We start from the raw sequence: 12519 nt of genomic DNA, 5'->3' as shown, positions 1-12519 counted from the left end.
GTCACATGAGAGCCCTGTCTAATCCACAAAAACACCGCGCATAATAGAATTATTTATTTATTTAATGCATTTTTACTGCGGATTTTATTTTAAATGCATGGAAAATATTTTATATATCAATTTTTTTATCAATACAAAACACGTTGCATTGCAGTTTATTATATTTATAATTATTTATTTATTTGCATTTTTGTTGGCGTAGTCACAATTATACTTTTCCTTTAAAAAAATTTAAAAAATAAAAAATGTTATGTGGCAGTGCTGTTTAATTCTTACCTGAGCTTGTTTTTGTCTTGACTCTTGGCAGAAACCTGACATGTGAAGGGAGTCATTTAATCAGGTAAACATGTTTGTGCTTGACTAATTGGTGGGTAATGTAATGTGATTTATGGAAAATTGACATTTATTTGAATCCCTAAAACCATACGTTTTCATTATAACTACTTATTTCATAAGTGTTGAAGATGTTTGGTATGCACATGTTAGAAATCTGTTGATAGGGACACCTGTGGGATTCAGACAGAGATTGACTAGTTAATTAATTGCCATATAGCTGAATGACTCTCTCCTGACCAATTAAACTGTCCTAATTGAATTAAGGCTTATGCTTCCCTGATACCCTACACAGGTGAAGTTGTTTGGAAAATGGAATGCTATGTTGGTTACAAGAGTGAAATCAGGCACAATATCAATGCATGTTATCAATAAGCTTTCTTTCCTAGTAAACTGGAACCACTCCAGCAAGCTTCACACTCCGAATGGTTCCATGAGTGTAGCAATCATTTAAAAAACATTTTCTGAGAAAAAACAGGGAGCAGTAGGCTAATTGTCTGTGCAAATCTCGCCGTAATGCAGGAGTGTTGGGTGGTTGCTTGTGGTCTACATGTTTCAGTTTTAAAAATCAAGATATGAGTAATAGGGAAAGTGACGCTTGCCTATAGCAGCACAACACGGAGTGCAATCTGTGTCAGATGTTATAAATATAGAACATTTTGAGACTGCATATAAAGTCTGTTTTGATTTATATATGTATCATTAATATTTATAATTAATCATAATTTGAATTGTGTGAATTGAATAGTTTTTGTGCAACCAAGTTCTTGGGTCAGACGTAACAACCCAGTTATTTATCAAGACTTTTTTTGCATCCTCTAAACACACAAAAAAATCTGCTGTCCAAAAACATTCACTGTTCCTTACTTTATTATTATTATTTAAACATTTGGTAAATGGTAAAGTAATTAAATTGTTATGGGAATTATGGGAAACAAAAAAGAAATAAAAAGAAATCAGTTGCAATTGTATTTCAGTAAAGTAATTCATAAGTTTATATTTGTTTACTTTTATATTTTCATATTTACACACAAATGTTTTTTTGTATGTTGGCAGCCTACCTGCCAAAGCCAAAGTTGAAGTGGAGATTTCTGTAACAAGCCAGATTGCTGAGAAATAAGTAAGGTGCAAAAGTTGTGGTCAGCCAGTACACTATGAAAAAATAGTACACTATGTACTTTAGTATAACTATTAATGTATTTGTGGCACACTATAAATTGGTATACTTAAAGTCTGTTAAATTGGAACAATTAATTTTGTACTAAATGCATTTTAGTTGTCCAAAAGCAGTGTTGAAGTTCAACTAAAGATGTATTTAATATACTTGTTTATTAGTGGAACTATTCCAAATATACTTAAGTACACTTTAAATATCCTCTTGTATTTACATTTTGAAATGCAGAATTGACTCAGCATAAACTTCCAATGTATTTTTGTGACATTCCAATTCCAATTCAATTACACTGTAAGAGTGTTGAACACACATTAATATTATACTGATAACAAACTTTTAGAGATTTTAAAACACATTGCAACGGTGAACCGAACAATGGTGTAATGATTCAGTTCGACTCCCAAGACAAGACGATGCTCACCCGACTGGCCAATAGGAACGTGGCCCCGCCCATGACACAATTTTCACACCAAAAGCAAAATCCTGACACAAGAGCAAGAAATTGCATCGAGAGCAAAGAAAAGCGTTTTGAGAGAAACACTTCTTTTTTTTGAGAAAATGTTTTCACACTAATAGCAAAAATATATATATTTGAGAGTTTTTTTCAAAGTATTTTGAGAGAGATTTCTTTTCTCAGAAATAATTTTAAAAAATTCTAATTTATATTTTTTATGTTCTGTGAGAAAATACTTTCTCTCAAAACTTTTTTTAGTCTCAAATATTATTATTTTTTGCCATTGGTATGAAAACTTTTTCTCTCCAATATTCTTTTTTCTCTCATGAAATGCTTTGTTGCTATCAGTGTGATAACTTTTTCTCTCAAACTTTTTTTTTTTTTTTCTCAGATCATTTATTTTCTCGCATGTAATAAAGACACAATTCTAGCTCCATACTTTAGCCAATGAGTTTCTAGACTCTAAGGTTCTCCTTCAAATGTACCGAATCTGCAACACAGATTCCCAATAGTGTGCAGTCTAGCGAGTTCGGTTGTTTGGCAAAAGTACAGAAAAAACGATTGTTGGTGATTGCATTGACTTTATGGCGTGTTCGAAACATAGATCAAGCATAGCAGTCTGACGTGCTAACTTCTGGTTCAACCAATGGTAGGACGTTGGGGTCAATGGGGGTCAAGTTTAGCTTCGCCAGTTACAGTGTTTTCAGCGGGATACACCGCTCTACAGTAATTTGAAAGTGATTGCAGTACCAGTTTTGGCCACAATCTTACATACAGTTCCTTTAAAATAGGCCTACATTTATTTCATACTATAACTACAAACCCATTGATATATTTACTGGCATATTGCCTGAGACTTACTGATATAAATATTATAAATAAACTTTATTTGGAGTTTTTCTTTATTTCCCAATGCACATTTCTTAATTTGATTTGATTTGATTACTTTATTATTGATTACTATTATTTATTAATAATAAGCCTATGTGTTTAATATCAATATTAGTAAGGATAGTATAAAATTTAAATGCAACATAATTAAAGTGTACCTATATACTTGCAATAGTTCCACTTTAGCACAATCAACTATAGGCCTACTTAAGAATATCTGTAGTTGGACCTCAGCACTATTTCCGGATAACTAAAGTGCATTAAATACAAAATTAATTGTTCCAATAGCAGACTTTAAGTAAACTAATTTAGTAAAGTACAGTTGCAGGGTATTTATATATGTAACTGTATACAAAATAAATGTATTTCAAATAGATTTTAGTATATTTATTTAGGGTAGTGTGTATGCCGATACTGAATAAATCTGACTGAATTGCAGGAGAGTGGGGGATGTGTTGTTCTATAAAGGAAATGTGTGGGCTTAATTGTTTTTTTCTAAAGAATTCAAATAAGGTAAGTTTGAGGTCTTGAGGAGGTACATTTTAAAGAGGCGTGTCTTGACATTCTGAGCACAAATCACGGGTCGTTGATCAGAGGTTTTATCACCCGGAGTGGACGAGGACACACATTTCTGAGAAAATAGTATTGTCATCCACATCAGGACAAATATGGAACAAATAACACACAAAGTCACTTTGGATGTGAGTATTTCTAAACTCTCAATGCATTTTTAGGAAATTACAGAATGGTAGTCATCACTGATTTAATTCACATCCTGTGGAATCAAAACAAGCTCTATCAATTAGAAAAAATATTGAACTGATTTGTACATTTTGAGAAAAAAAAGTTTTTTTAATAACAGCCTGATCAATTTGTTATTATTATTATTATTGGTATTATAGATACAAAATGATCAGTTTACATCTCCACAATAAATATTTCCTAGATGTTTTCCCATGAATCATTTAATTTGTCATAACTACTTTTTTTGCTACTATTACTGTTTATTATTATTATTATTAATTGTATTATTAATAATTATTTCCATTTATTTTATTTTCAAATACGGACATAAAAAAGGAAGTGAGACTTCCTTTAAATAGCTTCCTGTAAACGCCACAGGTGGATATAAAACTGCTTTGCTTTATGCAGCTAACTTTTTTCTTTTTCTTTTTTTTAAAGGCCCCCTAAGGCCCTATTAACAATAAGGTCCTATCACTTTGGATAAAAACATTTGCTAAATGCATAAATGAAAGTCTTTGTTGTCTGTTTTAATTCTGGATTTGATTTAGAAATGTATCAAAAACGGTGGTAATCAAATGAAGGTCTAAAACTAACATTTTAATAATAAATACATTTCAAATGATTAAGCAAAAAGCTTTAATGATTCAAATTATATATATAAAAAATTATTTAGATCTTTTTTGGAAGGCATCTTTAAATATTGCAACTTGCAAGTCAATCGTTGACATTACTGCAATGTGTAGTTTCAGAATTATGAGGAATTTGATTATCCAAATGTGACAGAAGGACCTGATGAAGTCGACCAGTACACCTGTCGCAACGAAAATAACCCACTGCATCTGTTTCACACCGTGTTCCAACCCCTTGTCTATGGTGTGGTGTTTCTCCTGGGCTTAACTGGAAATGGTCTCCTCTTGACAGTTCTGCTAAAACGGCGGAGAAACCTGCGCATCACAGAGATCTATCTGCTACATCTGGCCCTGGCTGACCTGCTCCTCCTCTTCACTCTTCCATTCGCGGTAACTCAAGGAGTAAGCGGGTGGCCTTTTGGAAACTTTCTGTGCAAGCTAGTGGGCCTCATTAATCGCCTCAACCTGGTGTGTGGGAGTTTGCTTTTGGGATGCATCGGCTTCGATCGCTACCTCGCCATTGTGCACGCCATCCCCAGTCTCCAGGCCCGTCGGCCTAGGACCGTTCACCTCACCTGTGCGCTGCTCTGGCTCATCTGCCTATCTGTGACCATTCCCAACATGGTGTTCCTATCCGTGGAGGAAGAGAACAACTCTACCAGGTTCTCTTGTTCTTACAACAACCATGGCATACATGCAAACAACTGGATGTTGGTCAGCCGCTTTCTCACACACCTACTGTGCTTCATCCTGCCTCTGGTGATCATGGGGTACTGCTACACTTCTATAATCATCACTCTTTGCCAAAGCCAGAGAAGTCTGGAGAAACAGGGAGCAATTCGCTTGGCCCTACTGGTTACATTGGTTTTCTGCCTGTGTTGGCTGCCGTATAACATCACCGTATTCATGGATACCCTGGTGGTTTTGGAGGTTATGCCTGAGCGGAGCTGCCATAGTAAAGCCTCACTGGAACGGGCGCTGATAGTGACGCAGAGCATTGGTTTTTCCCATTGTTGTCTGAATCCAATCCTGTACGCCTTCATAGGGGTCCGTTTCCGAAGAGACCTCCTGCATTTGCTAGCAAAAACAAAGTGTCTGCGTGTATGCCTGTCAGGTCTGCAAAGAAAAAGTCTTAACAGGATGTCGGTCACAGAGGCCGTTACTACCACAACAAGCAACCAATACATTTAAAAGCAGCTGAGCGTTTTTGTAATTATTGTTTTTCTGGCAAGAAAATGGAACCTTTAATAGGTAAAAAAAAACAAAAAAAAAAACGAATAGATATCACCATACTTCCCCAGTTGATTACATTAATAATTGCAACAACAACAAAAATTGTATTACAAGTTTACTGAAATGTTATGTTTAAATATGCAAACAAGGCTTTATCTAATTAAATATGCATTGGATAAAACCAGGCTCAAAATTCTTGTTTCATGTTTTATATATATATATATATATATATATATATATATATATATATATATATATATATATATATAAAACATGAAACAAGAATTTTATATATATATATATATATATATATATAAAACATGAAACAAGAATTTCTGGCTCAATGTAGGAGGAAAAACTCATTTTGAGAAAATGGCCTTTAAATATATATACTGCAATTGAAATCTACAGACGCAAACAGATAAAGTGCTCTAAAAAAGATACAGTTCTTTCCACTAGTCTGAAAAAACACTTTATGAAAAGCCAAAAAGCCCAAAATCTCAAAATTGACAGATGCATGAAAACACTGTTTTTGCCTGTAGTGTCTCGCCTTGCCAGCTATGAGCTTTACAGATATATATATATCAGAGTCAAAGGTTTTAACTGAGGGGATTTTGGATAGCTCTCTTTTATCACTCCATAAATCAGAAAATACTGTCAACAGCCAGAAATAAATAACTTTTTACCCCTTTTTTTTTAGGAATAAAATGTTGTATAAAATCAGGAAAATTATATATGAACAAACCCCTCTGTAAAAGCCTTATAAGACTATGGATAAGAATAAAACTAAAGTTTGGTGTAAGTGCTACTGAAGTGGAGATTTCTGGCTCAATGTAGGAGGAAAAACTCATTTTGAGAAAATGGCCTTTAAATATATATACTGCAATTGAAATCTACAGACGCAAACAGATAAAGTGCTCTAAAAAAGATACAGTTCTTTCCACTAGTCTGAAAAAACACTTTATGAAAAGCCAAAAAGCCCAAAATCTCAAAATTGACAGATGCATGAAAACACTGTTTTTGCCTGTAGTGTCTCGCCTTGCCAGCTATGAGCTTTACAGATTTGAGATTTACAGATCACTGAGCCAATGACTGGAAACATGACTGAAAGTACATATGTGAGTGTATGAAATCATATAAATGGGGACAATCTGTTAGTCAAAGAATGAATTTCATTAAGCAAAACAGAGCATCATCCCTAAACTGCTATAATGCTTTGCATTGTGTTTTGAATGGATTATTATTAAATATGAGATCAATTGTTCTGTAACAAATAACTGGAAATAAAAGAGTGATCTAATGGTGTCTTGAATTTTTTTGTAATGTGATCGTCGGTCAAAATGTCCCCTTAAACACATCAAAGAAGGCAAACACAAAGTAGCTGAACAGATTTTTTTTTTTTTTTTTCATATTTGTTATTAGATTTCTAATAAAACACAGTATACAGAACAGTTGCAAACAAGCACAAATTGCATATTATTTACAGCAACTATATATATATATATATACTGTATATATATATATTATATCTATATATAGATATTTATATATTACCTTCCACAACAGTTTGGTAGCCAGAATGTAATTAGAACATAGAAACCCAGAGGCTTTTTTCCTTTAACCTTTGCAATCAAACACACTGATCTCAAATTTACATATTTTACAAATATCTTAAAAAATGGCTTCAGATTTTACTTAACTGTTATGATAACCCTCAACAGTTGCATTTTCTCCCAATGTTATCTTCAGCATCAAGAGATTGTTACTTAAACCAAAGTTTTTAGCATTTTATTGCCACAGTTAGTCAAAGGCAATAAAAACATCCAAATGAGAAATAGCCATTAAGAAACAAGGTTTTTACAGTATTACAGATAAGCTAGTTTAAAAGGGCATGTTGGCCATACTTCCAGGCACGTAGCCCAATGGGCTGTCCAGTGACATGCTCCGTTGTCTAAGACTCTGGGGGCCCATCATGCCAGACTGTGAATGTGGAGGTCCCATCATAGGTCCTTGGGGGGACATGAGGGCACCCTGCTGGCCAAAGTGCTCCCCAGGGAGAGCCATGCCCCGTTGCTTAGCCTGCATCATCATCAGATTCTGCTGAGCCATAAGATTATGAGGGTGCTGCTGTGGAGACAGCATGCCACGGGGAGGGTGGGACGGGTGTTGTAAGAGGTTATTGGCCATCATGGCCTGCTGTTGCTGATGGTGGTGTTGTTGCTGAAGCTGCTGTTGAGGAGACATGCCTGTCCTGCCCATCATGTGCCCTGGGTGGCATATGGGCCCCATCCCACCTCCTGATCCCATGCCCCTGGAGCCAATCTGAGGCATGCCCATACCTTGGCGCATCCCACAATGTGAGTGTGAAGGGTGTAGGGGCAACTGTTGCTCAGCCATCATATTCTGTAGGTTAGCAATATGGGGGTTGGAGGAGGGGATGTTGCTATGGGGAGGTCCAGATGAAGAGAGCTGTTTGAGCAGTTGAGCAGAAGAAGCCTGTGGAGGCGGTTGGCCCTGGTGAGGATTTTGCTGCGGATGGGACATGGCTTCACTCTTGGGGAAGTACTGTAGGGTGCTGCTGGGCTTGTCCGCAGGAATGATACGGGAAAGATCAAACTCAGGAATGCCTGTATGCGAGGGCCTGATGACCTCACTTAGGTCTGGACCATCACCCATGGACATTGATGTAAAAGTGTCTGGTTGGTGAGGAGGCCGCTGGTGAGACATGCCTTTACTTAGAAGATGCATCTGTTGGGGTGGTAAGACCTCATCAGGACGCTGGGGATACTGCTGCCCCATACCACCAATAGGGGAGTGAAGAGGTCCCTGCATACGAGGGAATCCTCCCATCTGGTTTTGGGGGTGCATTGGGGAAACATTACAGGGCCCTATTCCATCTGGAGGTCCACCTCCCATTATTGCTGAGGTCATTCCTGGTATTCCCATAGGGTTAGGGGATGGGAGCATAGGTCCTGTGGGATCATGGGATAGCTGCGGGCCTCCTTGGAGAACCATTCCCATTGGACTTTGCGGACCACTGTGAGGTCCCATTGAACCCTGCGAGGAGAGGAGCATCTGTGTAGACTGGTGATTTCCCATGTTGCCTACTGAAAAAGAGATAACATGTAATGATTTTAATGAATAACTTCTCTAATAAAGACAGAAAGCAATTGAAAAGGTAAAATAATATAAATGGGCATCAAACGTTTATTATAGTATAATTTCCATGATGCATTGAGTTCTGGATTCTAAAACAGGTGATCAAATGTAAAATCTGTACCTGACATGTTGATTCCAGGTAGGAGGGGTCTATCAGGTAGCATCTCATCATCTGATGTAGCGATTGTTTTGATGGCGTCATGGTAGAGCGGAGTGGAGCTAGGCATGGCATACTTTGACATTTGAGACATTATAAGGGATAGAGGATTCTGGGAGGGAGGGGCATCTGGTGAGGATGTGAAAGGCATGCTAGGATTGATAGAGTTGGTAGGCTGACTGATGGGGGTTGAGTTGGAACTCCTAGGTGGTAGGGACATACCTAATGTAAACAAACAAATGGTGGAAGACATGTAAATCATGTAAAAGAGCATAAATATAAAAAAAATTAAAAAATCATATTTCTATGAATGAACAAAGAAAATAGATGTCCACACACTGAAATTGCAGCTCCAAAGAGTCTTACCAAAAAGTGCAACTTTTAAAGAATTTCAAGTTTGTATTTTTTCTTTGTCACATGTGTGTGTCTAATCAATTGTCACATGACTCTCTGTGTGTTTCCAATCTTTGTTATCACCTGTGCTTATCAAGAATTGAGTCTCAGTCCACAATGGTATTGTGCCTGATGAAGATCTGGCTGGTTGAAAAATTGCACTGTTTGGAGCTGCAATTTCAGTGTGTGGACATCTATTTTCTTTGTTAATTTGTTGCGGTTTTGTTGTCCTGCACCTGAGCCCAATTTGGTTTTGGTTTCTGATGTGCACACATTTTTTTAATCATTTTTATTCATATTTCTAAGATTTTTTTTTTTACCTGTATCAGTGGAGCTGCTCCCTCCATTGCCTGCAACCTTGACACTAGGAGGCCCTCCAGGGCTAGGCATAGCAGTCTTGGGTGAGGCAGTCCAGCCAGGTGAAGCAACAGGCATGGTTGGAGATTTAAGGTGTCCAGGGGAGCCAGATGGTGAGCGAAGACCAAGAGAAGGGCCTATTACCTGGGGGGACTTGATAGAGGTGGAAGAAGGTGTTCCAGCCCCAGAGGCTGCTGGTAGAGGAGGGTGAGATGGACCACTCTGTGGTAACTGGCTGGGTGATTTCAGGCCTGCTGCAGAGGGTGAAGGCATGAGGGGTGATGGCTCCTGGCTAAGAGAAGGCGATTTAAGCTGGTGAGATGGCGGTATAGCTGGGGAACCCATTGGGTTAACACTAATGGGTAGGTCAGGAGGGTGTCGGGCACCAAGGTCTGTACCCCTTGAGCCAGAGTTTATGGGAATGTGACTAAGTCTTGAGGTGCTGCTCATGTGGGGAGGACCTGGCTGGTCTGGTCCAAACATATCAGAGCATTGCTGCTGCATGTATAAGCCTTCACCTTGACTACCAGGAAAGGAGCTCTGATTGGGGTATTGAAGAGGTCCATCTTGCCCAGGGATCATTCCTTTGTTAGAACTACCCCGGCCATTCTGTGAAGCCCTAATGCGGGAAATGTCTTCAGGGTTCAACATCTCTCCAAGCTGTCCGCCAATTCCAGGACCTCCCCTCAGCTTCTGAGCCAACAACTGCTGCTGCTGTGGATTCATATTCATGCCCATATTTATATTGAGGTTACCCCCTAAAGGAGAGTCAACTATGTCTCTCATTGTGGGGCCACCATCACTGCCTACTCCACCAATAGGAGAGCCCATTATAGTCCGAGAACCAGGAAAGTCCATTGGATCGCCACGGGAGGGTGGGCCTCCTCCCATTCCAGGATTGGGAAAGCCTGGTCCCCCAGAGTTATCTATCATCCTAGGGCCTCCAAGCCCTGCCTGCTGCTGCTGCTGTCTGGATATTTGCTGCATGTCTAATCTATGGAGTCTGCGGAACATCTCTTCCCGTGTCATAGGGCGATCCAAATCACCTTGAAAGTGCTGGGGAGGTCCCCCAGGACCCCCTGGAGGATAGCACCCATGAAATGGGCCTCCACCACCCATGTTTGGAGGCATTTCCTCTAACCAACCCATGCCTGGCCTTGGAGGTCTCTGAGGCCCCAACCCCTCGATACCTAGAACTCCTCCAGGGCTTTCTGTGTAAACCCCCCCACCTGAAGGACCTCGCATCTGTCCAAGAAACCTTGGCCCTCGCGGACCTTCCTGATGCATGTCCATTATTCGTGAATTCCCTCCCATTCCACCCGCTACCATTGGCCCTGGCCCCCACTGTTGATCAACAGGTTTACTGTGATATGGTGGTGGGGGGCCCCTCATTAGCATTGGAGGTCCCCCAGGCATGCCCATTTCTGGGATCATGCGGAAATGCTGGGGATGTTGGTGGGGGTTAATCTCGTGTTGCCGCCTTTTCTCCTGGTAGTACTCTTCTTGTAGCTTCCTCCAAGCTAGCTGCTCTGGTGTTACACCCTCAGGTCCAAGAAGGGGCCCCATGTCTAACCCTGAGGGTGAGGAGAGGTGGTGGGAATGTGGTGGCATACTATGGTGTGGGCCCATCAGCGAGTCATCCAATCCAGGGCCACCAAGATTTTGTGTCTGTGAGATGATGGACTGTAATGGCTCCTCATACTTTTTCATTACACTGACATGGGGCATACTAGCATTGTTGCTATGGCAAACACCAGCATTCCCTCCACCATTCTCACCATCTTCTAAACCTCTACCCCCATCATTACTATTATTGTTGTTGACATTAGTGCCATTAGGATTGCCATTAGGACCTCTTGGTTCTTCATGGCCAGCACCGGCTCCACTACGGAGAAGCAACCTCTCAATGTCTCGAAGAGTCTGCAAAGAGCGTTCACGATGTTCCAGCTGCTCCTTAGAGAGGCCATCTGTGTTTCCTGGCCCTCCACGTTGGGCCAGTTCACTCTGACGGAGAACAGATAAAGCAGAGGGACTTGAGGAAGGAGACACACCTGCACCATGGTGGGGAATTGTACCTGGTCTGTCCACTCCTTCTGTTCCTGAAACCCCTGCAGACTGTGGACCTGAACTTCCTGGGCCCAGTGAATGAACTGCAGAGCGGCTGTTGCTGCTTGATGTTCCTCCTCCTCTGTGGGTTTGGGCTGGCTCACTGTCTGGATGGCCTGTGGAAGAAGGAGTACTGGTGCCAGGAAGGTGTCCTCCCACAACTCCACCAACGGAAGCTGGCCGGGGTGTACCACTTTGGGATTTGGGTGTGCCAATGGGTGGACTGTGACTAGAGCTGATCTCCGTTAGGTTGGTGAGTTTTCCAACACCAGTAGACTGCTCAGAAGAAAAAAAAGAAGAAAAAAAGGAGAAAAAAACAGGATAAGAAAGAAGGACAGGGGTGGGGGTGCTGTTAATGCCATCATTAGTCTCAGCTCAATACATCACAACAGACTTCAACTCTACTGTTTCTCATCGAAACAGGAACAAAGATGAGCATTGTGGTTTCAATAGCCATTTAAACAAATACAATTGTTCACGCCATGCAGCACCTGCAAGTGTAGGTGTTATGATACATTTTTTCCACTCTACTTTGCATTTCAAGAGCATATACATATGGATCATGATTACAAACATAAACAAACCCATATAGCTTAATCACATTTTATAATCTAACATAACAAAAATATGCAGTCATGTATGTACACTATATGTCTATATGTAAAGACAGACCTGGTCCAGCTTAGTACGAGGGACATTCTGCTGATGATACAAGAGGATAGAGTCTGTATGGCCATGCATCACTGCTTCTGCAGCGCTGCAGAAAAATAGAATCGTTTGTTTAACAACAAAATAATTGTTTTCCTATTATTTGCATAGTTTTCTATTCAGTCATGTGACAATTGCTTGTAAAAGCACACTCCTATATCCGTCACAAGAGTGTGGTGGA

The 12519-nt window shown here is 39.8% G+C and overlaps 2 protein-coding genes across 7 annotated transcripts in view; one reads left to right on the top strand and one right to left on the bottom strand.

Moving 5' to 3' along the window:
- The first annotated feature begins 3409 nt into the window (after positions 1-3409).
- Positions 3410-6758, top strand: cxcr5 (chemokine (C-X-C motif) receptor 5). Its single transcript, XM_082183068.1, has 3 exons — positions 3410-3553; positions 4340-5656; positions 6024-6758. Exons 1-2 carry the CDS (start codon positions 3521-3523, stop codon positions 5414-5416), a joined length of 1110 nt encoding a protein of 369 aa, XP_082039194.1. The 5' UTR covers positions 3410-3520; the 3' UTR covers positions 5417-5656; positions 6024-6758.
- Positions 6759-7230: 472 nt separating this feature from the next.
- bcl9l (bcl9 like) overlaps positions 7231-12519 on the bottom strand; it is a 55298-nt gene continuing 50009 nt past the window's right edge. For 3 of the 6 annotated variants that reach the window (XM_082182853.1, XM_082182856.1, XM_082182855.1), the window contains 4 exons: positions 12303-12387; positions 9488-11906; positions 8739-8996; positions 7231-8562 (listed from right to left, as the gene is read on the bottom strand). In XM_082182853.1, coding sequence (XP_082038979.1) covers positions 7340-8562; positions 8739-8996; positions 9488-11906; positions 12303-12387 — 3985 coding nt within the window. In that variant the 3' untranslated portion in view covers positions 7231-7339. Of the gene's footprint in view, positions 8566-8738; positions 8997-9487; positions 11907-12302; positions 12388-12519 lie in introns of all 6 variants that reach the window. The other 3 variants (XM_082182852.1, XM_082182851.1, XM_082182854.1) reach the window with 1 other exon arrangement.

The sequence above is a fragment of the Leuciscus leuciscus genome, assembly GCF_965113295.1.
Source record: "Leuciscus leuciscus genome assembly, chromosome: 10".
Lineage (NCBI taxonomy): Eukaryota > Metazoa > Chordata > Actinopteri > Cypriniformes > Leuciscidae > Leuciscus > Leuciscus leuciscus.
The sequence above is the reverse complement of the archived record's forward strand: the minus strand, read 5'-3'. Positions and strand labels throughout refer to the sequence as shown.

What these genes read in the sequence shown, in the direction of transcription:
- cxcr5 (XM_082183068.1), top strand. Translation starts at nt 3,521, where the DNA reads ATGGAACAAATAACACACAAAGTCACTTTGGAT. An exon ending in CACACAAAGTCACTTTGGAT is followed by an intron (nt 3,554 to 4,339) that starts GTGAGTATTTCT and finishes TGCAATGTGTAG; the next exon opens with TTTCAGAATTATGAGGAATT.